General features: G+C 42.8%; 1 protein-coding gene across 5 annotated transcripts in view; it reads right to left on the bottom strand.

Moving 5' to 3' along the window:
• Positions 1-1281: 1281 nt before the first annotated feature.
• The window catches only part of LOC108024497 (teneurin-a), a 146942-nt gene continuing 122463 nt past the window's right edge, over positions 1282-25760 (bottom strand). For all 5 annotated transcript variants that reach the window (XM_017094432.3, XM_017094431.3, XM_017094433.3 and 2 more), the window contains 5 exons: positions 22705-22872; positions 22064-22256; positions 19737-21121; positions 16298-16872; positions 1282-9180 (listed from right to left, as the gene is read on the bottom strand). In XM_017094432.3, coding sequence (XP_016949921.1) covers positions 5312-9180; positions 16298-16872; positions 19737-21121; positions 22064-22256; positions 22705-22872 — 6190 coding nt within the window. In that variant the 3' untranslated portion in view covers positions 1282-5311. The remainder of the gene's footprint in view (positions 9181-16297; positions 16873-19736; positions 21122-22063; positions 22257-22704; positions 22873-25760) is intronic.

The following is a 25760-nucleotide window of genomic DNA, read 5'->3' as shown; positions in this document are numbered from 1 at the left end:
CCCTGAAGGAGGGCGAGGGGGGAGATGGTGGCTAGGGGGGTGGGGGGTGTGGGTGATGGGTGGACTTTGGGGGGCAGGAAGTGGATGCTTTCTTCATCTGTCTCGGCCTGAGCCGCTGTTGACACATAGTTTGTAGTTGGTAAACAGGCAACACACAACTGCTCAACGAGCACCTGAAGATGCTTTGTATAAATTTGAATATTTAACTGCAGCTGCGGATGGAGGTGGAGCTGCAGAGCTGCAGAGATGCAGATGCACCGGCACTGCCGGTCGCTGGCAGCAGTTACAGGGCCCCCAGAATCCAGGCACGAGCCCGGGAGTAGCAACATTTCACTCAAATCTAGTGCAGCTGGCTCCGGCATCGTGGGCCTGGCCAAATCTTTTGGCAAATGCCGGTTCCCCTTAGCCTGCCTGCCCCTCCCCCCCTCCCCTTTCGCAAAACTCATTTGGCATGCATGTGTGTCAACGCTCTGGCCAAGACAGCAGCAACATCCCGGCAGCAACAGCAACATCACGGCAGCAACACCAACGCAGATGATTATTATGTATGCATTTCGGGGGCTTAACTTCCTTGGGTGGCAAATGGCTCGACTGCCAGGCACCCACTGCCTCAACGATCACGTTTCCAGGGTATTTGAACAGCGGCATTTAGGATGATATATATAAAGGCCACTTGGTTGGTCTGCCATCTATACAAAAGCAGGATCTTTGGGGGTCCAAATATCGAGTTTTCATTTTAAAGAACCCTACTAGGAATGTATCTTAGGCAAGGTATTATTAAAAGTACTTTAAATATTATTTATAATAAATTAAAAAATCCCTTTATATAATTTATAATAAATAACATTTTACTATTTTATTAATATTTTTATAATAAATAATATCTAAAGGGATTTTTATCTGAGAGGCAGATACATTCCCTAGGATACATTCCCGGTAAGGTTCTTTCAAATGTATTTAAATATTATAACATTTAAAGATTTAATTTTATTCCATATTTATACTTACTTAAAATCCTGTATTTTTTGTATTAATTTTATTAATATTATTTATAGTAAATAATATTTAAAGAGATTTTAAACTGAGAGGCAGATGCATTCCCTAAGATACATTCTCAGAAGGGCTCTTAAAAATTATTTTAAAAATTTTAACATTTTCCTATTGTGAAGAGTTATAAAACGCTACATCAAAATACATATCTGATAGATTTAGATGTATCTCACATTTATACTTACTTAATAGCCCGCACTTCAAGATATTCCACTCAAATAAGAACACAGGTTTATGGCTTCACATTTAGTTTTCATATTCATTTATTTATTTTTAATTAATTCATTAGTTTTTATTTATTCTTAGACCCTTGATATCCTCAGAAGTTGTGTTGTGTGTGGTTTTCTTTTTGTTTTGGTTTATTTTATCGCTTGTCGCATTCTTTTTTTTTGTTTTTCGTTTTTTTCCATTTATATACTTTCATATATAATATAGTTCAACTTAATACGCTTAAAATATTCTCGTTTCGCGTTGAAATCATTACATATATGGTATATCATTATCATTATTGCAATAATTATCGTAATTATTTTTACTTGATGTCATTTTATTTTACTGTTCTGCTGTGGTAATATAATGCCATATATAATTGTTCATTTACCGATAGATATATGCATATGCCTAGGGGGATCTAGGTGATGAATGGGGGAGGGGGGGTTGTTATCGTTTATCGTTTGCATTGACAATTGCGGGGGGCTGTCATGGGTGGCGAGGGGGTCCCCGCCCCCCGGGTTCTCCACTAAGCTTACACAGACAAAAAAAAGTGGGGGTGCCTTACGTTCTTTTCCGTTTTTCGTTTAGTTTAGTTGAATTTGCCCTACAATATTCCTTAGGTTTGCTTGGTTTTGCCTCGGTTTATTTACTATTTGTGAATTACATAGTTCGATATACTACAGATTCCTCTTCTCTGCTATTTTGTCTAATAAATATAATTTGTTCTCCGCTTTTTTGTGTTGCTCTCCGCTGCGCTTTATTTGTTTATAATAAGTATTTCAACTTTTCTTGTTGCGTCGCTGCCTTTTGGTTGGTTTGTTTATATTATTTTGTTTCGTTTATTTGTTTATTATATCTCATAAATTCTTGTTGTTGCTAAATTTTGTTGTTTGCTTTGCTGTCGAGTGTTTCTGCATCTGTATTGCTGTCGCTGTGAGTGTATCTGTGTATCTGTGTGCCTGTGTATCTGTATCTGTATCAGTTTCTGTATCTGTGTCTGTGTGAGTTGCCTTCTAGTTGTTGTTTAGCTTGTTCATTTTGTTTGTGGTGTGCAAAACGTTTAAATGTTAATTTATCTCAATTGTTTCCCTGTTTCTTTATTTGCTAAGTATTTCTCCTCCCTTCCGCCCGCCGACTTTAGCATTAGTTTAGGTTTAAGTTTAGGTTTAGTTGTAAGTTACTCCTTCGGTTTGAGTTGAAGTTCGTGTAGCTCTAACATAAATATCCTAAAATACTTGGTTTTTTTTCAGTTATGTACACATAAATATTTGTTGATGCGTCTGCTGTTCATGTTTTATTTTACTTTTACTTTTAGGTTTTACTTGTAATTTATTTTATTTCGGTTTCCGCCGTTCTCAAGCCATTTCATAGTTCGCTCTAATCCGTAATATTAATTTTAGTGTGCCATTTGTTTATATTTTTTGTTTGCTTTTGAAGCAATTTCATTTCGTTTTTTTTTTTTGGTTTTTCATTTTGTTGCTTGCTTGCTTTTTATGCTTGCCAAATTCTAATAGGTAACTGACTCCTGCTCTTTTTCGAATTGTTTTGGTTTGCCAATCAACGAAACGGAAATGGAAACGAATCGAAAACCAGATGGGAGAAATTCGAGCGGAAAGTACAGTGGTACCCCGCACACGTACATCTAACACATAGACTCCTATACATACTACATATATATTAATGTATATATATATATATATATATATATATATATATATATATATATATATATATATATATATATATGCCATTTATCCCATAGCTTGTCTCGTTTATTTTACATCTAGTTAGGCGCGACAACGATGGAGAAAAAAAAGCAAAAAAATTGCGCACACCTTGCGTGTGGGCCACTATTTTGTTTGTTTCTATAACTAGCGATTACGATGCACGGTGCCATATACGATATAACACTAGTTTACGTTGATTAGCCTTAATATATATACACAGATACTCCGGCAAATATCGGGAGACACCGAATTTCCTTTCTTATATTTTGATATAACGCTATCGCACGCACGCGGACCCTACCTCTCTCGTGAACGGACACCGTCTCTCTGTTGAGCGGACACGCTCTGCTATCCGGGCATTCGCTCTCTCGAGCGGACAGCACTCTCTCCCTTATGCGGACACTCATACGGACACTCATTCTGCTCTAAGCTGCGTTCTACTTGGCTGGCTCCTGCAGCTCCCTTCTTGTCCAACTGATCGCTCGTTTTGGCCTCGTTTTGTGGTCTGGTTTTCCGTTTTCGAGTTGGTAATTTTTATAAAATTTCGTTTTCTTGCTCGTTCGCAACTAATTCAGCAATCTTTTGTTTTCCTTCTCTACGGGTTTTTATTAGCAACTCTTCGCTTATTCTCTAGGAGGCAAGGAAACGATCAACACACACGCGATTATTCAACTATAGCTACACATATAGTTGTGGCAATAAATTCGATAAGCACCAATTCATGGAAAACAAGGGAAATTCGGGCTGCACAAATGTGTGTGTGGTATTCTCAAGCGAAGCAAAATGGTCGAAAATCATCCGATTAAGTTCTACTTTAATTGGCATCTAACATCTCTCTGGATCCCTGGCTATCTCAATCAAATTGGACGGAAAGCTCAACGATCTCGATCAAGGTTCCAAGCTGAAATCATATATCTATTTCGTGTTTGTGTTGTTTTTTTTTAATACTGTTTTTTTATAAGCTTTATTTAGTTCGATTCGTTTTATGGTTGTGAGTCTATATATGGGCCGCATTGAGCTGAGTTCGAGAAAAGCAGACTTACAAATAATAACATAACATTTCACATTCCACACAATAATAGCATTACATTAGGTATAATTAAAATTAGTTCGATATATATTTTTGACGGTTTTCTCTCTTTTTTGGATTGTGGATTTCTGTGTGTTTGCCCTTGCCTCGGCCATATGAACAATAATAATGAATAAATTAGTTAATTAAGTAGGACAAAACTTAAACTTATCTATCAGGACATTACAGCTATAGGTTTCTCTCTATAAATATGTGTGTGTGTGTTTTCTATATTTAATGTATATCCATATATATGTTATTAAAAAAAACACTTTGCCTAGCAGCTAAATCTTCTTCTTCGATCTCTATAAATACTTTTGTTTTTTTTTTTCATTTTTTCAATTTTTCCCATTGAATTTTCGAAGCTGACACTGTGCAAAGCAAATGAGAGAAAGCTTTCGCTAAGCAAAAATCTCCCACAACCCCAAAACCGGTTGTCTAGTGTAGTTAGTCCGTCGGTCTGTGTGTGTGTGTGTGGGTTTGGTCTGAACTGTCCCCCGAAATTCCACCTCCACTTCCGTTTCCGGTGCGCCCACCACCCTCCTCCTCACCACTTTATGTACACTTGGTTGGCTGGAATCGATGGATCCGCGGGATCAGCTGCTGAAGGTCCGTCGGTCGTTCCCGTTGGTTTTGTTTAAAACTATGCCAGTCTCAAAAAGCTCGAGTACCACGAAAAAAAAGGATACGCCCGCCCCGCCCCCGAGTGGTGAGTGGCCCGCCTTCGCCCCTTATTGTGGTGAGTATGCATGTACATATGTCTTGTATGTGGGCTATGACTACTACACTATGCTATCCGTTATCTGTATATCCTCATTACATATATATATCTGTATATCTATAGCTGCTCTATATCCGCGGCCGTGTATTCTTTATTCCGTATCTGTATCTCTATTCCGTATCTGTAGCTGTAGCTGACGTCACACACACACACATATAAACGCACATGCAGCTACATGGGATTATGTTGGCATGTCGCTTCCTTAATTTCCATTACTTTCTCTTGTTCTTTTACTTTTCTCTAATAGCTAACAATAAAAAAAAATATTTTATGTATACGTGTATATATATATATATATATATAATGTTCCTTGACATCAAAAAACTGGTTCGATAACATAGATTTATGTACTATATATATATATACTTGAATATATATATATATATTTATAAATATAAATAATTATGTCTCCTGTTCCTCGGGTTCTCGGGTCGCTCCTTGCGACTTAGTGGGCTCTCCTCCGCCGTTGAGCTAACAGTCGACCTCCTCCGCCGCCTGGACAGGATCGATGGGGTCGGTGGATCGGCGGCGCCGCCTCCGCGAATTTGGCACCCCCGCGGCACCGCCGGTGGCGCCCTTCTTCTTCACGAACTTGATGTTGTAGGGGTCCTCCGCCAGCTCCGGATAGAGGCTCACGTCGTGGATGTACTCACCCTCGTAGTTGTTGGCATAGCTCTGCTTGAGGATCTCCTCGGTCTCCTGCTGGCTCCACTCCAGCGTGGTGGTCAGCCCGCTGCGCAGCGCCTCCTTTTCGCGGTGCCACGCCTTCCGCACCGCCGTCAGCTTGGCGTGGTGCATCAGCCGCTGCTGCTCCTTGGCCACGGTGGTGCCGTACCGCAGATTGATGATGGCATGCGCCCCATGGATCTTCACGTCCAGATAGTTGCCGCCGTTCGCCGCGGAGGAGCCGCTCGACGACGAGGAGGAGGAGGTGGCTGCACCGGCGGCACCGCCACCACCCACAGCCGCCTCCCTGGTGATCTCATGGAAGGTGGTGTTCACCTGACCCTGCAGCCGCTTCAGCTGCTGGCGATCCTCGGTGGCCCGCCAGGCGTCCTCCTTGACAAAGAAGAACGAGTCCTGCTGGGCATTGTGCACCACAAACGTGAAGGGCAGCAGCTTGGAGCGATTGAAGACACTCGTGTAGACATCCCGGTAAATGGCATTGGCGGCCGGAACACTGGACACAATGGCCTGGCCGTCGGCAGTGCGCGATACGACGATGCCCTTGCCGAATGGCGGCTCCGTATCCGAGCCAATGGTCTTGGGCGAGGGATCCATCACATCGCACTTGAGGGCCGACCTTGGCGGCGCCGACAGCTGCTCAAAGTCCGACATGCGGCGCACATTCAGGTGGGCCAGGAAGCCGCTCTCCACCGCCATGGTGGGTATGTTGTCGAAGGGCCGACGCAGATTGAGGGCCACCGGATTGGCCGGTGGACGACCCCACAGCGCCGGCGGTTGCCACAAGTCGCGGGCCAACTGGGGCACCAAATTACCCACATTGTAGCCCAAGGTGCGCATCCAGGCGGCAAAGTCCTCGGGATAGTGACGTTCATGACCCACATTAATAGGATCATTGCCATTGAAACGGTACAGATGCAGCCTCGTGGGCGTAATGATCCTCTCGGCCACCCTCTGCCAATCCGGCGACATCCACTGGCCAATCAGTGGGTCATACACCCGGCCATCGCCCATGTGCACCAGCGTGGTCACCTGGTCCAGAATGCCGCCACAGAAATCAATGGGCAGATAGAGATAGGGATTCGAGTCGTAGACAATGTGGCCGAAGGGCGAGCGCATGATCTCGCGGATGCCCTCGCCGTACTGGTTGAAGAGCATCAGCGGAGTGCCACTCTGGTCGGTGGCCACGTAGTACTTGTGCCTGTACACCTGCGCGTAGATCAGGTGACCCACATCGTCGTAGGTCAGCGACATCAGCTTGCCATCCCGCGGCGAGTAGATCTGGCTGACCTCGTAGGGTCGCTGCTGGTTGGTGTAGAAGAACTGGGTGACGTTGCCGAAGTTATCCTTCCTGGTGGTCAGACGCTTCAGATGATCGTAGTAGTAGCGCACATCGAAGCGACCTCGCTTGGAGGCCCTCACCAGCAGGCCCTGGGTGTTGTAGTGGAACCTCTCCTCCCTGGCATTCTGGGCCACCAAGCCGCGGGCATCGTACTTGTACTGCCCCTCGCCGAACTTCACAATCCTGTCCTGCGCATTGTACTCCATGGGTATGGTGTTGCCCCGGTAGGTGAGGGACAGCAGATTGCCATTGTCATCGTAGCGGAAGCCCCACGGCTCCTGGGCCTCCACTCCCACCAGCTGGCCATCGCAATCCCAGGTGTAGTTCTTCACATTGGTATAGCTGTTCACTGCCATATTCCTGGTGTAGGTCCTGGTCTGGCTGATCCGGCCGTGCACCCCGTAGGAGAACTCCATGCGGAACACCTCCAGCCGGTGGATGGCCAGGGCCATTCGCTGCGTCTGGAAGCGACCATCCACTGTCCTGGTGAAGCTGGCGGTGCCATCGTGCAGCTGCGTTTGATTCTGCGCCGGCTGCGAGAAGCGGAACTGGCCAATCAGCGAGGGTCGCCCCGTCCGAGGATCGTATGCGAAGGCCTGTGAGGGCAGACTCTGACCCCCGATCCTGCCCTGCAGGGCCACCACCCTCAGCTGGGAGTCGTACTCGTAGCTGAACTTGGCATTGCTCAGGCCCGTCTTGGCCACATAGTCGATGCGCTCCTCGGCCAGCAGGCCGGCGGCGTACTCAAAGTCCCAGCGGTACTCCAGCTCCCGCTCCGTGTGCGACACTGTGCTGGGCATGCCGGTGGCCTCGTTGTACTGGAACTCACTGCGGCCATCGCCATGCACCACCTCGGTCAGCTGGCCAGCAGCATTGTAGCGATACACAATCCGGGCTCCATCTCCTGGCAGAATCGTCTGGAGCAGGGCTCCCGCGTGGCTGTAGTGCTGCAGGTAGGCCCTCGTGCTGCCCGGCGGCGTGTAGGTACACCGAATAAATCCTATAGAGGTCTGCATGCTGAAGCTATGCCTGGTTCCAGAGGGCAGGACCACATGTCTCAGGCCACCCGCATCATCGTACTGCAGCACAAACTTCCGCTGACTGGCCAGGCCAATCTCCGAGACCAGATTCCAGTCGTTGTATACAAAGGACACGATGCCGTCCTGCTGCGAGGTGATCTCGGAGAGCAGGCCATGCCTGTCGTAGCTGTACTTCAGCTCCGCCGGTCCCCAGGCCCAGCCCTCCACGCGGTTGAAGCGATCGTAGGTGATGTTCACCGGATAGCCATTGGTGGGATAGTAGGACTTGGGCAGGCCCGACTGGTCGTAGGCCACTATCAGGATGGGGGTGCGTCGGGCGTCGTAGAAGGTCTCCCGGTTGGTGAACTGATCGAACTCCACGCCTATCACGCGCGACTGGTTCACCCAGATCTCGCGGTTCAGCGTCTGCTGGGGATTCCTCACATCCCCCACCAGACTGTACACCGAGTACATCGAGTTGGTCAGCCCCTCGCCCATGGTCACGCTCTGGTGCGACCACATGGCCAGCATCTCGGCCTCCACGGGTAGGGCGGCCTCCAGCAGCGGATGCCTGGCCACCGCCGAGGCCTCCACCACCACGCCATTGTCGCCATGGATCACCAGCGTGTTGTTCGCCTTGAGTTCCGCATCTGCATGGGCCTGTCCGCGCTTCAGGAAGGTGGATCTCACACCACCCAGCACTAGCAGCTCGTTGGCCTCGCCGGCAATCCTCTCGCGGGAGAACAGCGACTCCACGGAGGCATGCACATAGACAGTGAGTCCCTGGCTATCGGCCAGCTGGGAGGTGATCCTCACGATCTCGCCGCTGGGCAGGATCATGCCGGTGACGCGGCCAAACTCGTCGTACTGATAGATGTAGGTCTCGCCGCCCGAGGAGCGCGAGTTGAGCAGCCCCGTGTTGCTGTCGTAGTCCAGCTCGATCTCCTGGCGACCCTTCTCGCTCAGCTTGGTCATGATGCCAATGCCGTTGATCTGGATCTCCGACTTGTGGTCCTGCGTGTTCTCGATGGAGCTCACCACGTTGCTGTAGTCGCGCAGGAACTGGATCTTGTTGCCGGAGGCATCCGTCACCGTGGACAGGCGGCCGAAGCTGGTGTTCTTCGAGTAGAGGAAGCTGTACCTGGTCTTGCCCGAGGTCAGGTCCTTGGTGGCCACGTGCTGGCCGTACCGGTTGAACACGTAGATCTCGCTGGACGGCGGGAAGGGAATGTGGAACTCGCCGTTCTCGTCGTGCGAGGGCAGGTAGTGCTCCAGGGCCAGGACGTGCAGGGAGCCTGGAAGTACAAGGGACGGGATTTTGGGGGTTAGAGAGATAATAGATTTAAAGATTTTGCATTGTTATATTTAATTATTTTTAGTTATAGGTTTAGTAAAGAAAATCTCTAGATTAAATTCTAGTATAAAGATACTTAAGACATGACTATATAGTATATAGGTACATAAATAAATTAAGAAAAGTATGGCACCCTATAAAATGTTATATCCAGAAGACCTTAGTTTAAAGTCTAGCACAAAAACAAAAAATGGTTATGGTCATATAAGAATTATTTAAGATGCAACTTTATAGAATACAATACGTTTATTATTTTTATTCATTGTTATTTATTTTAGATTATTATTATTATATATTATATTATATGTTACATTATTATTTTATATTACATATCTATTTATTATTTTGAATATATATATAATTATTATATTGTTATTATTTAATATTATTAAAAATAAAGATATGGGTATGCTCATATAACACTTAATTAAGATAAAAAAAATATAAGATTTGATTTTAAAAACCATGGTACCCTTTAAAATATCATATTTCTTCTGCCTTTGTATGAAATTTCAACTTTCTTTCTTTAAGTTTTTTTGTTTTATTTTAACAAATCCTTTATATGTTTTTTGTGCTCCTTAATTAGTGAGTTAATATAGTAAGCAAAGCCATTACATAAGCTTTATTATATCTTCTATACCTTATAATATACTTTATCATATCTAGTAAACCTTTTGATAACCCACTTAGCCTTAAAAGTACCTCAAATAACCTTTAAAAACGCCCGAATTAATTAGAAGGAAAGAGTTGTTCATCTGATAGTTTCGAAAGGCAAGTTAATTTTTAATGCATGGAACTTTTTACACCCTCATAGAGGGTGCACAGCACTGGAAGTCTGGCTTATCAACTTTATTTACTGCCTAATGGGTGGCTGGAAAAGCGGGAAAGCGGGGGAAAAGCTGATTTTTCCCGGCGAGCATCTGCTCGGCATTTGATTACCTTTTCGCCAACATTGAGGGCGTCGTAAAAAAGTCGCACGCCCGTTGTCCTCGCCAGATAATTGACTCATTTATTCATTCGCAGATCCTGGGACAATTCCTTTTAACTGGCCATCAAATTTATTCGCACTTCCTTAGTTTCCCTTCGGTTTGTTGATCATTTGCTTAAGCTAAACGCCAAGTTCCTGCAGTTGTTTGTTTTTACTGTTCCATTGCATTTTACAAACCCCCCTCCTGCGAATTTTCCAGCATTTTCCAGCCCCTTGTGCAGCCCCCTCCTAAGTTTTGAATCACTGCAAATGCACAAATACAAAATGGCGTAGGTAGGTTCCATCTGGGAGCGAGTGTCTTAAGTATTTTTGTGCAATTTGCCCTGGCTCCTATCTGGGGCCCCCCTTTGGCACGCCCCTGGGAAGCGTTTCATTTTAGTTAGTGTTGAAAATCGCTTTGGATTTGCATAAATTTGCTTGCCTTCCCCTATCATTCCGTCCCATCCCAGCCCCCTACTTCTTTCAACACTTCTGGCAGACCCCTGCTCCTACGGCTTTGCATTGCAAACAGACAGCAACAAAAGACGATGATGACAGCGTTTTGTATAAGAAACCAAGTGGAGCAGGGTGTCTACAAGTCTTAGGAGCACATTAACTTTACATCATGGTGCACAGAGCCACATCCATCTGAAAATGCCACAAAACTTGGCCAGCCAGCCCCGGAAAGTGCGCTAAAAGAGTTGATCGAAGTATACTTTCTCGGGAATATGTGTAGGTATTAAAAGATAAAAATGTTTAATGCTAAAAAAAAAATGTGTAAAAATATTTAAGGGAATTAAATACTTTTTAAATGATGTATTTTCCTTTTTTAGGGCATCTATAAGCTCCCCTGCTCCCCTTTTAAGTATAAAATTAAGTATTTCTATAAACTAAAAAAATATATTCTACAACTTATTTGCTGTTCTTACATTTCCCAACTATTAAATAACACTTTCCGAAAACTACCCCTGTCCTCGACGAACCGTAAACATCCATTCCGCACAATTATTGTATGCAACAATTCACCGCTGATTGCGAATTATGTGCCAGTTGCTATTTGCACATATCACAATAAAAATATTAAATACATTGTGGGTTATTCTCAGGGCGGTGCGGGCAGTAGTGTTGATTTGATTGCGTTACAGTTCATTTACCCGGGGGCCAAAAAGCAGGGCAGCCGGCAGGGGGAGGAGTTCCTCCAGGAGACACATGACCGACCACCCGCCATCCCACACGGTCGCCCCACCAGCGACCCTCTGCAGCCGGAGCGAAAGCCATTATGGTCTCATTTTATAGGAGCTTTTTGGTTTCGGGTTTCGGGTTTGCGTGGGTTGTGCAGTAAAAAAAACCATCATCTTGTTAGCCCTACTTTTTAAGATATTTACAGAAGTTATACCACATTTATATCATATCATATAAAGCTTTAAAAAGTATCTAAATTATTTTGTTGGTAATAAATATGTCCCAACTTAAATGGAATCTTTTTTAAAAAGGCTTTTAAATTATTATATTGATATTGAATTTATACAAATTATCAACTCTAAAATATTTCTCAAATTCATTGTCAGATATAAGAAGCCAGAACTAAGCAATAAATACATTTTAAAATACTTAATTTACAGCATTTTATTTTATGCACATTTTTTCTTGGAATAAGTTCTATCAAATTTGTAAAAATCAATAGTAACAAAAAAGATTTTAAATGAAAATATAAATATAATACCCAAATATACTTAAATGTTATTTAAAAGCCATAAAAAATATATTTGTTTTGGAATATTTCTGTGAGCTCGGTAAAATTAATTAATATTAAAAGATCACAACAAAAATATGTAATAAATTTATTAGGTCTAAAAATTGTAAAAAAAATTGAAGATCCAAACAACCTAGACTAATTATATTAGCTTTATAAAATGTATACATTTTAAATAAATATAAAATATTCTATAAGGCCCAAAGATAAAACATTTTTATATCCTTACTAAGAAGAGAATAATACATTTTTATAATACCTAATTTATGGCCCAACTATCGTAATTTTTTCCCAGTGCAGGCATTTGCTTTTCCAAACTGAAGCTGGGGCATTGGCATTCGAATTGGCAAAGCGCCAGGCCAGCGATTGAGCGAATTTCAATGCAATAAATGTGTGACGCTCAGCTGGAGGTTACCCAGCCCCCGGAACCCCCCGAAACGTACGCTCATGTGTGTGCGGGTGAGCTGTAATGTAATGGTAATGACCCCATAAACTGAACAACTTGTTTGTGCCCAGTGCAAAGGGTTGTTGCCATTGTGTCGCCGAATGTTTGCTGGCGGAGCAGCCCCCGCTCCCGGAAACCATCCATGGGTGGGTGGGTCTGCCCACTCCTGCCCACTCCCACCCACAGGGATCTCAGATCGCGGGGTGTCCTGCAATTGTCCCGAGCGTTAAACAGTCGTCATGGCCAGCTGGCATATGTCCAAATCGCTGGCGCAATTGATATCGATGGGGCTGGGGGATGTACTGTACAATGGGGAGCAGGCCCTTTGACCTCGCGATTTTACGGCACCGATATAAGGCAGATAATCGCACAGACATGCGGAATTATACGAATTGGCGAGCTTTGAAGTGCCTATAAAGGGCTCGTATGGAGGCGTTTGGGTTTATAGTAACTTGCTTTCTTTTAATCACAATTATTCTCCAAGCTTATAAGCTGCTCTAAATATTTTTAAATATATTTTTGGGGCTTTTATATGATTAAAAACCTTCTAATATGAGTTCGTATTAAAAATGGGTTCTTTGAATAAATTAATCTTTGCTTAGAAATGCCTTTAAAATTATATTTAATATATTTATAGGGTATTTTTTGGAGTTTTTTTCTATAAATTAGTTGAATTTTGTTTAGTCTACTAATAATGGGTTCTTTAAATAAATTTATCTTTGCTTAGAAAAGCCTTTAAAATGATGTTTAATATATTTATAGGGTATATTTATATATCATTTTGTTCGGAAATTATATTTAATATATTTACAGGGTATATTTTAGAATTTTTACCATAAGTTAGTTGAATTTAGTTTAGATATACTACATATTTAATCCTTTCCTGCCATGTTCTCCCTGCAACTCAAGACTGATTAAATTTGTAAGCTCATTAGGACACCTTCGCTTCCTCCACACTTGGCGTACTATCTCATTTTATTCTCATTTATGCTGTCACTCTTCGATTCCATCGATATTTTTATTTTTAGCTCGCATTTCCTCCTTTTTTCCCCGGTGGCAGGGCAATTAATGGAATAATTTTTCACACACTCGCCGGGGAAAAAGGCCACTTAAGCTTGTGAGCTGCTAATGAAGCTTATTTACGTTTCCTTGGCCAGCAGCTACATTTGCTCACACAGACACACACAGCTACACAGGCACACAGATACTCTCCCACACACACACACATGTATATATTCCTGATTAATGTTGTAAAGGGGCGGAGTTTTCCCTGGTTTTTTTTGGGGGGGTTGGGGGCGGAAAAAGTTTTGCCAATTCAATGCGGCGTAGGTAATAAGATTGATTTTCACTTTTTCGCTTTTCACACTCACACAGCTATCACTCACACGTGTGCACACACACACCGCACCACCACCAGCGCAGACTAAAACTTGATTAATTATAGCCATTGATTTGCTTTCCACGGCTTCAACTCTCGCCGTGGCCTTTTCATTAATTTCCGCGTCGAGTTGCCGGCTTCTTCTTCGTCGTCGGCCGTTGATGATGATCCGCCAGGTTTTTCCCACCCAAAAAAAACCCCCGAAAATCCACCCTTTTGTCCATCGTTAGGGGAGTCCCCACCCCCTATCCGCCTCCTGCTCTTGTGGAAATTTATTAATTACGTTTTTGGTCTTATCAAATTACGCTCTGCTAATGCACTCAAATTTATACCTTCCGTGCTTTTTTGAGCTTTTGCTTTTACAGGGGACGCGCAATTTATGCACTGAGAAAATTACCATAAAACTAATTTGCTTAAAATATATTATTCTGCCTTTATATATTTTGGAATGTCTTCCTTTTGAAGTGATTAGTATTACATTTAAAAGAATTTATTATTATTTGACTCAAGAAGAAATTCTATACAAAAAATATAACAACCTGTTTATTTTTAATTTAAATCAAACCTTTAATTTAATTTTAAAAATATTTTGAGAGTATTTTAAATAAAATCTAAGCAAAATAGTTATAAGAAATTTTATTCAATTATTCATTTTAAAATGTAAATAAAAATTGTAATTAAATTTATAAAAAATTGGAAGGATTTTAGATCCTAAAGCACAGTTTGAACAAAATGGTTAAAGTAACTGCACAAAATTGTTAAAATTAAAAATATAAATATAAATAGTAATTAAAATAAAAAAACTATGTTTTGAAAGTAAAAATATAAATATTTCCACATTTATAATAAAAAGTTTGTATTAAACTCTACATTTTCACAATATTTATAGGTTTGAACCTACTTTAATTATTATTTAATTTCAAAAAATATAAACTCATCAAAAATAAGGATTCTAAAATCCATTTTTCTCCGTGACTTTTCCCCGAATTTCCTTCGCTTTTCCTACCTTTTCCCCGAAATTTATTGGCGGCCATTTTGTTTTGTGTTTTCCTCAGCTACCTGGGAAATCGTACGCGCGTGTGTGGGTGAGTGGGTCCTAATTTGTCCTCGTTCGAATTGTAACGGAAATTGGTTTCGCTCTTTTCCTCCGCCCCTGCCCCTGCCCCACCCACTTTTCCAGCCATCACCGCCCCCCCAGCCCCCTGGCCGTAATGGCCAATTACAACAACAATTGCTTGTTCCTCCGCAGCTTGTCCATTGTTCGAGTTCTGCTGCTATTTCCGTGGCTGTTGTTGCTGTCATTATTATTATTGTATTTGCTGTGGTTGTGTTTTGCAATATGTCGAAATTCGACTTCCGGTTTTCCGCATTTTCCTCCGGTTCTTTTTTCCAGCAGTTAACATTTTCTATTTTTTGCTCCCTTCGCCGCTTGTTAACACAATAACATGGCCGAGGAAGAGCTGAAGAAGTGCGAGGAGTCGAAGAAAATTTGCCAAAGGAAATGCTCCATTTTCCATGCCGCTGTGTGTGTGAGTGTGCGTTTGCAATACAAAAGCAAATTGCCCCCCAAATACACACACACACACATGGGGGAAAACACAGCGCAGAAAGATGACAAATTTGCTGTATCAGATGACAGTTGTTGGGCCCGACTGTCAGGACACTGGAAAAGCAATATGTTTGGGGCTCTACGAGAGCGGAATCCCTGAGAGCCCCGGAAAATGCTTAAGAATGCAGCCCAAGCTTTGCGAATTTTCCGAAAGCCTACTTACTCCGAAACAACACCCCTTTTGCAACTAAGCGACAAAGAGTTCAACTTATTATTATTACTGTCCTTAAAGGAAGCTTAATTTCACCTATCATTTCAATTTAGCATTTTCCAAACCCTTAGTTATTTAAAATTCCTAAATATTATTTTTTAAGTATTAAAGAGCTTGTTTTAAAAATTCTACCTATTTATTTGACTTAATATAAAGTCCTCTAACAATTTCTAAATAATCTTCTCTATCATTTTAATAATTCCTAAATTTATGCATTGGTTTATACGAAGGATTTATTAAATATAATGTTCATAGAGCCATAATAATCAAAATTTATTGATTAATAATCCAAGTTTTAGAATAAAAAATGTTGTATTAGGTAAGCTTGTCATAAGAAAAAGTTCTGTGGCTTCTGGATTACTATTTATATTATATTTTGCTTATATATTATTTATGGTTTTATAATTAAAATTCGTAACCTTCTTTCATTCTTTTTCTTTTACATAGACTGACTTTTAAGTAATATTGTTTGTGGTTTAATAAATTATACTTGTTAAATTTTTCCAATCAATTGGAACTGGGTTATGGATTTTTTATAGGTTTAAAAAGAGGAAAAACGTTTTTATGAAAAAACAACCCATATTTATAACTATAATAAAATCCGCTTTACGTATAAACCTCAGCAAATATATAAACCTAGTTCCCTACTTTTTAAGATTAATTCCCAAAAGATATATTAAAAATTCGGCACTCACCTTGATCGGCCACGTTGATGACTCCGTCCTGGGCCACCGCGATGGCGGAAATGGCCTGGAAGCGGGCGTTGGAGGAGAGCAGCGTCTCCGCGTTGCTAAGGGTTCCGTCGTCGTTCAGGGTGGCCGCCCCACCGCCGATGCCCGCCGCCGTGGTCTTGGCGCCCAGCAGGACGGTGGTGGTGGTGGTGGGTCCGGTGGACATGAGGCCGCCGCTGCCCACGATGCTGGCCAGGGTGCCGCCGCCGCCGTTGCCACCGCCAGTTCCGGAGCCCGAGTTGGAGCCAGATCCGGTGGACAGGGCGATGCCGCCGGCACAGATGCAGGCACCACCGCTGCCGTTGGCCCCGCTGCCGCCGCTCGAGCCACTGCCGCCGGAGCCGCCGCCCGAGGTCGCCGACGAACCGTTCCCATTTCCGCTTCCGTTTCCGCCCGACGGGGTGGTGGGCGTGGTGCCGCCATTCGGACGCGTGGGGTTAACGGTCGTCGAGTAGGCGCCGCCGCTGGCCCCGCCCACTCCCGCCGAGGCAGCGCTGCCGTTGCTGCCGCCCCCAATCGCACAGTCGCACGTCTGGGATCTGCGGGAAAATGTGGGAAAATTCGAGGAAACGGGTATTAGTTGTGCATCAAAATTAAAGTAATTAGTTCGAAATTCCAGCGAACATTATGCTGGATTTGATTAAATTAATTAAATTGCACAAGTTGCAAATAAATTTAGAATTAAATTAGAAGAATGTGTTTTCCCCTTTAAAAATAATAAATAAATAGGAAAACATGAAACTGAAACTATACCAAATTTAAATACCTTTTATCTGATAGATTTACATTCATTAAAAAGTTAAAATAATTGTAAAACTAGAGGAAATATATTTTCTTTGTCAAGATAAATAATATATTTTTACATTCCAGTACTCGTTAATAATATATTTATACTTTAAAGCCAAAAAAGTGATTCTAATGGGTTCTCTTTGACCAACTTGTATGTGATATTTGAGGTAAGCTAAAAATAAATACACATCTAACAGGCCAAGATTATACTTATTCTTTAAAAAATAAATTATAATGGGTTTTTATCATGATATACAAATTATATAAACCATCTTAAAGAGTAAAACAAAAGAAAAATATGTTCAATTGACCAAGATAATTAAACTAGCTATCCTTTCAAGCCAGACGAGTGATTCTAATGGCTTTTTCTGACCAACTTCCATATCACGTTTCATTGTTATGAGGTACTAAGGGCGGAGGGAGCGAGCAATCAGCCCACTTCCACACCCACTTTCCTTATTTTTCCTATCTCTGGACGCACCCTTTCTCCAGGCTTTCTCCGGGAATTCCCCCTTTGCCTTTTGGCTCTGGCTGCTCGGGACGCATATTTATGATGACATTGTTTGTTCGATAAACAGTCTAAAGTAAAGCGAGCTCCGGGCGCCGCTTATCGCTGCCACGCCCACGCAACAGACACGGACACCGAGCGCCCCTCAACCCTCAACGCCCCCTTGCCACCGCCGGGCCCTTAACCCCTTTTGCTACCTCTCGAAAGATATGGCTCCGCACAAAAGACGCCGGGGGAAGAAAACGAAAAAAGAGTGAAAAGTTGATTTATAGTTTCTGTCTGTGGCGCGACGGCCGCTAATTACTTTGCCACGTCTGCCGGCCACGCCCACTTCAATCGCCCGCCCCCCTGGATACCCTTTAACCCCCCTGGCACCTGGCGCCATTCACATGACCCCCACCCCGAAGGGCCGCTGACTGGAATTGTTGTATAAAGTTGCATAATATTTCATTACTCTATGGAATTTATAGGATTTTTAGGTATTATTTACGATTTTAAAATCGCTGAAACTGTACTGCACACATTTTGCTTTATTTGGAATTTACCAACACTGTTTTTCACAAAAATAAATACTTTTATTATGAATATTAGTTCTTACCCAGTCACTATCCTAATTAAATTCCCCTCAAATAATTTGTATGATTTTGTAATTGACCAACACTGACTTGCTTTACAAAGCCCTATGCAACACTGAACTCTTGCGTTTAGCCACATGACATGAAATTGTTCCGTTTGCGTCCGGAATTTAAGTTCATTGACTGCTGTTTCCGTTTCCGTTTCTGACCCCCTTTTTAATCAATGCACAAAATGCAAATGGCTTTAGTGCCTCTGGAGCACCAACACACATTTATATGGCACACACACACGTACGTACGTATGTGCATTTTTGTGTGTGCCTGTACTGGGGCAATGAAAAATCAGACAATGAAATTCCCCAACGTGAGAATTCCAATTAATTTCTGGTCACCGTTTTCGATGCCTTCAAAATGGGTTAATAAAGTCAAATAAAGTTAACATGGCCTCGGTATGGCAAAAAGAGTGAAGGAGAGGGCACTCTGCAGAAGAGGAGAGTGGGAGAGAGATGGACGACCTCTAAGGGGTATTGCCTAGTTGGCCTGACATTTATGGCCGTTTTGGTGCATTGGCAATTTTGTGCTGCTCTTGCTGAATTTTTATTATTTATGCCCCACTCTAGGGTGGCGTAGCATCCTTTCCCGCTCACTCTCCATACACGCCGCTCTCTCCCTCCCTCTCGGACGTCCTGTGCGTTTTGTCCCGTGTGTCGTTTGGTAGACATTTTGAAAAATTGGCTGATATCGTTCGGCAATATGCAAATAGCCCGGAGCTCACTTAATTGGGTCAAGTATGCGCATAAACAAGTCCGAGTGGAGTCAATCTGCCCCCCTTTCTCCGCTTTCCACCGCCCATCTCCCCTTCCTCCACCCCGTCACATTTTCATTCCATTCGGTTTTTGGCCAGCGGCCTGCTGACCAAATTCCCTGTTATGTTGACCCAGTAGCCAGTCAATATTTGAGGGCATAAAACAACTAAGAATCCAATAGTCGGGTATTCCAACTACATATACTCGTACAGGGGCATGCTATGCCAACTACTGGGAATTATTTATTTTCTGTGCACTTTGATAACTCGGCGTCCGGCAAAGACCAAATATGGAACCACCACCACAATGACAGCGGGAAGGGAGCCCCTTGATTTACACCATTCCAACTAAGCCCCCAGCGTACTACGTGAGATATTGGTTATTAAACTACGGAACAACAGCCATATTTTAGAATCAGGATAGCTGCTAATGGGTAATAATGGGTGACTCTTATTATTGTTAAATAAACATGGAGCCACAATTTATATCTTGGCCTGATGGCAACTAACATAAATTATTGAAAAACGGACAAGCGGAAAATAAATAATAATAAAATTCAAAAAATATATATAACTAAACTAAAATAAAATGCATTTTTATTTTAATGACCTTCAAATAAAACTGCATACAACATTTGAAGTCCCGAGCTCATACAGACCCTGAGATCTCAGAGCTTGTTCTCAATAACGGACAAACGGACAAGTTTATTGAAAGTCTTTACTCACCCTGTGCCCTCCTGTTTTCCGGCAAAGTATCGCATATTTCCGGCCGTGTCCACCACGCGGATGGAGTTGACTCTCCTCGAATCGCTGTCCGCGATGTAGAGATTGCCGAAGGGCGAGAAGGCCATGGCCAGAACGGTGCCCAGCACATTGTCCGCTCCCGTCTTGTTGACCCTGCCGTCCTGACCGCCATTGCTGCAGTGCAGCGGTGTGCCGGCCACCACGCGGATCTTCATGTCCGAGGTGAGACGCAGGACGAGTCGGTCGTCAATAAAGTGCAGCGATCCATCCAGAGGACTCAGGGCCAGTCCAGTGGGCCACTGGAGCTGGGCCTGATTGGCCATTAGGGTGCCGCTGCAGGGAGCCGGACTCCAGTGATTGTGATGTCCATGATGTCCGATTAGGGTATGGATAATGCCCTTGGGATCCACGGCACGAATATTCGTGCCATCCGCAATGTACATGGTGCGGTCGGCGGCAATGGCCAGACCCTTGGGATGCGAGAGTCGAGCCAGCAGGGCTGGTCCCCCATCGCCGCAGTTGCCCTCGTCGCCGGGAATGCAGCGCTGGCCACTGCCCACCACTGGGTCACTGTTGATGCTCGGATCCTTGACCTTCTCGAGGCGCAAGAGTCGCAGGATCTGGTGCCTCTCCGGGTCGGAGATGTACAGGTGTCCGTCGGCCGGCGAGACGGCCAGGTAGTACTGATACGACACCTGGGTGGCACTCAGCTGCAGAATGGTGAACACCTTGCCGTCCGGCGTGATGCGACGCACCAGATTGAAGTCGCCCACATAGAGACTGCCGTCGGGTCCGGTGGCCAGGGCGATGGGGGTCAGAAGCTTGGCATCCTTGGCCACCCCGTTGCAGTAGTCCGGACAGGTCAGAGGTCGCTGCAGACCGGTGCCCATCACCACCTTCACGGTGCGCGGATATTCCTTCATGTGCAGCGTGCTGCCGTCGCCCTTCTGCAGTATGCCCTCGTGGAAGTTGTAGTGGTGATGGATGTCCAGGCCCCATCCTCCGATGTCGGATATATCCACATCGTAGCCCTGCAACTTGGCCGTCTGGGCGATCCAAACTGGCGACTGACATGTGCTGTGCTGATAGCCCACCGAAATGCGGGCCACCGTAACGCCGTAGACCTTCTGGCGGTACACGTTCCGCTTGTTCCACGCGAAGGTGTGCACCAGACTGGGGTCCGCCTCGTAGGTCTTCACATGCAGAGCTCCCTCGATCTCCACGCCCACATGGACGTGGGTGAGGGTGGGCGGAATCGTTTCGGCGGTCAAGCGCATGCGCACAATGCTCAGGTAACCACTGGCCTGCGAGGATTGGTAGGTCAGGTGGAGGTCCGAACCGGGGATCTGAATGGACTCCTGGACGATCTGTGGGGAGATACAAAACAAAAATGGGTTAGAACTCTTCTTAAATCTATTTTTCAAGCAGGTCATTAGCTCTTCATCGGTCCATATTCATCGGTATTTATATTTTCCCATTATAATAACGTTATGTTGACGTTAAAGGCTGTCTGCAGATTAGGTTAACCTCAGGTTAAGAAAATCAAAAAAAATATATGCCTTTTGACTTCTTGCAGAAAATTAAAGTTAACCTGCAGGTTAAGTTAACCGAAAGTATGCTGTTTAAGACATACTAGATATTTTTCTAGCATATGGTTTGTAAATTGATTTTAAGATTTAAGAACAAGCCAAGAAAATAATGCAAAAATGTTGTATTCGTCTAATTCTAACTAGCCGTAGGTTAAGCCAAGGTTAAGTAAATTGGAGTTGAAAGCAGTTGTAATTTGAAATACTTAAGTTTCGTTTTAATTCTTAGACTTGATATGCCATTTTTATGTTTTCCCCCGTTGTTGCTGAGACCTTAGCAACTGTTGACCCGGGAAAACTTAACTGGACCTGAGAAAATAGCTCTTGGCGGAGCGGAAAGGTACGAGTAATGGGAAAAGAGACAGGGCCAAGTGTCTGCTGGTGACCGCAGCTGGACAGGTTCGAGTGCTGCAATTAAACGCATTGCGAATCCGCCGGGGACGAGACCTTCGAGCCGGGCTTTCCCGCTCGCTGGCAAAATTAATGTCTACCTCGCTGGCCCTTTCACCCCGCATCATCCCACTCCGTCCTCCGCGGGCAGATGCAAAGTTATAATGTCATTAAGGCAAACTTTAAATTAATTAAAACTGCGCTGCGTCCAGCAGCTGCTGCCAGGACTGCTAATTAGGAATGGCATTAGGTACGGGGGGTAAGTGGTGTAGCAAATGGCAAATGAGAGGGACCGCTGCTGGGTTCTGGTTGCTGGTCCCACACTCCACCCACCTGAGTCTCTGCAAAGATGACCCTTTTGCCGGGCATGGCGCCCACTCCGTTGGGCATCCAGGTGCTGATCAGCTGGGGCCGTAGCTTCTCGTGATCGTGGTCCATGCACACCTTGCTGGCATCGTTGGCCTCGTCGGCCGTGTGGTAGTGGATCGAGTTCAGGAAGGTCAGGGCGGGATTCAGAGGGGCCACCCTAGGGAAAAAGGAAGAGAAATAAAAAACAATTAGAAAACCTCTTTGTAAATGGCACTAAAGGATAAAAGGATTCGATATCCATCCGACTTCTGGATTAAATATATATCATTGCCTACTTTTAGGCACTGGATGGATTTCAAACTTCTACAGTTCATTTTGACGAATATAACCATTAAATAGGTTTTTAAATTATAGAAATGTTATTGGAAAGTTTGGGATAATGAAATAATATAACAATAATCTCAAAGATTAAAAATTAGTGACTAAAGTGTCTAAAAGTATGCAATGATTTTTAATATATCTGTACAGGTACATAAATACATTTGCTATAATCTTATTTCTTTTAAAAAATATTTTTACAAGAAAAGTACTAACACTAAGTTTATTTAAATGGGTTAGTATGTCAAGGATTATTTTATTTGGATGGATAAGACTTAGAGACTCACTTGATATTCCTGCTGGTCGTCTCGTCGTCGTCGCTCAGCTGCATTTGCACGGGTGGCAGTACCACAATCCTGTTCCAGGGCACGAAGACGGTGCGGGTCAAAGGTCGGAAGGGGGAGCGCTGGAACTGCAAGGTCACCGCCCCGCCGCCATTCACCAGCACATCGAACCTGTAGGTGCAGAGAAGGGAGGGGCATTAGAAATATGAAATTGAATACGAAATTAGTGCAAAAGTTGGCTGGCAAACATGCAAATTAATATTTTAATGAACTTGAGGGGAATTGCGAATCGCGTCCCTCCATCTAATGCCAAGGTGGGGCCGCCAGATTATACCTCAATTGTTTGTGGGAAATTGAAAAACTTTAGATGCTGACTGGGGGTGCAGAGCATAAGTTAAGATACCCACCCACCGCCAGCACCCCCCGAGTCATGCGTTAGCCGCATTAAATATAATGATGGCGATTGCGAGCCGCCGCCATTATTACAAGGGAAAATTCGCATTGCAGCTACGGAAAAGTTGCACAAACTTCTGCCAAGAAGACGAAGATGTTGGAAAACAATGGGCCAAGACAACAGCAACAACCGGGTGGGTTGGGGCAAAGAAAATGCAGCAGCAGGAAAAGCGGGAAAAGCTCAAGGTGGAGGCACAAGGCCCAAGTCGCGTTGGTAACTCAAGAAATGGCGAAAACTTTTGCTTTTGAAATATTTAATTAATGCGATTTTTAATTGTGTTTTGTGCGTGCGCTGAGGATAGTAAAGTCACTATATATCTGCTACGTATATCCAGTGAGATAGCCTGCATCTGGAAAATGTTTGCCATTTTTCAGAGCCCTGAGCCCGAAGCAAATGACAAAACATGCAATTGAATTGCCTCGTAAACAAAGCGACCAAAGCTGGCCATAAACATGTCCATAAACAAGGACATGCATTTCATTAAAAATAAAGTGCTAACAAATAAGGGCGAAAAAAAACTAAAAATATATGCGAGGGATTTTGTGAAATTTGTTACAATTTTTGCTAATTTAATTTAACTGTTTTGCGTTGTTGCTGTTGTGGCTGCTACAATGGCCTGCATAAAGTAGTTGCACATACACTCGCGGTCAAATTAATGGTTTTCTGAAACATTTCAAATAATATTAATTTGATTTAAATAAAACTGATTTGCAGCAAAAGTTTCTAATTAAATCGTTAAATAGTTTAATTCAAAATTGTGCATTAAAATATAGCATTTTAATTCAAAATTGTGCATTAAAATATAGCATTTTATTTAACAAATAAACAAACTAGTAATAACCGTAAAAATACAATTTGTTAATTAAACATGTGCAGTAAAATAAGTGCACTACGTTTAAGCTAAGAACTAGTTATCATCTCTAAATATTCTTTAAATTCAAAATTTAGAAAACCAATTAATTTACATTGTTTAAAAACTTAAATATATGATTGAATTAAATATTTGAGCACCAAGAAAATAACAAATAATTCGACTTTTAGTATTTTTTTCAATTTAAAAATTAAATTTTTTAATGAAAACCATGTTTGACCTTAATGTATATTAAGTATAATACCTAGAATGACAAGGAATAAGCCACTTGTTTTAGCCACAATTTTAATAAGTTTTGTTTTGCTGGTGGTGCTATTTTTCCTCCTCTGCTGTATACAGCTCTGGTCCGCCCTGGTATTGCATTCATTCATTTGTAATTGAATTGGATTTTATGAGCATGACCAGAGCGAAAAGCCAGAGAAATGCGAGGAGTGGCGAGTGGTTCATTGGGTGGTTTTCGGGTGGTTTCTGGGTGGTTCAGTGGGTGGTGCGGCGCCTTTCGAGGAGGCAGCTACCCAAAATCATACACCCCCGCCGTATAAAGACATACGTTTCGCCGGACGGGCGAACTCTAATAATACTTATGCAATAAAAAATGCCAACGATAATCCCCTGCAGCACAATATAATGACTTTTATTACCTTTATTACTATGACAACAACAACCAACAATGCATGTCAGCCGGCGAGTGGAAAAAAAAATAATAAAAATACAAAAAATTAAGCAGGACAACAAATGGCGCGCCAGGCAAAAGAGCAACAAGAAGGAAACCTCCCGTCCAAAGGAAAATGGAAAATGCGAGTGTATGCGGGGGGTGGCTAATAAAAGCATAGAATTGAAATAAACATTATAAATACAAAACCATAAAATCCTGCAGCAGAGTAACGGCAAGAAGCGGCTACAGCAATCTGAGGCCAAATGTAAGAGGATACACATATGTGCAAAGTCAGGGGCGGGCTGGTGGGAAAATGGCCGGGGTGGAAAATGGGGGAGGGAGGGTAACCCGCTAACAACACACTGTTGCTTATTGGGCCGCATAACATGGCACAGCAGCTACATTAGCAACAGCAAGACATAAACCAAGCTGAATTCAAGGAAATAGCTACTACTTAGTGCAGGGAAAGCACAAGAAACTCAGAGATATTGCTGTGATTTACATTTAATACAGCAAATAACTAACCTTTTTATTTTTAAAATAATAAAATTATAATTATATAACTTTCAAGACAAGAAAACACCATAATAAATGGAATAAAAATGATTTTAAATCATTTTCCTTTCATAAATAAATATAATTCACCAACTTTTTCAACATTTTCTTCATCAGAATAATTTTTAAAAATAATTTGAATGTTTTAGCTTTAACCGTTTCATTTTTAATATTTTTTTTAAGTAAAGTTTGTCTGTTATTTAATTCTTAAGACAAGAAAAATATTTGTAATCATTTTTTCACTATAAAAATAGGTCTTCTATGTCAACTTTAATATTTGTATTAAGTTCTTAAGACAGCAAAACATACTTTAAATAGTTTTCCACTACAAAAATTGGCTAACTATATCAACTTGTATTTAAAAAACAATTTTTAAAGAAAATATATAACGTATATAGCCTAAAAATAAAATCTCAAAATCTCCCTAAAACCAAAACGAAGTCCTTGGCGACTCAAAACCTCTATATAAAACTCCTTTCAAAGCGAGTGCAAAAGCGTAGCTAGATCGCTGGCCAGCACTGTGC

Source organism: Drosophila biarmipes, chromosome X (assembly GCF_025231255.1).
Source record: "Drosophila biarmipes strain raj3 chromosome X, RU_DBia_V1.1, whole genome shotgun sequence".
Taxonomy (NCBI): Eukaryota; Metazoa; Arthropoda; class Insecta; order Diptera; family Drosophilidae; genus Drosophila; species Drosophila biarmipes.
The sequence above is the reverse complement of the archived record's forward strand: the minus strand, read 5'-3'. Positions and strand labels throughout refer to the sequence as shown.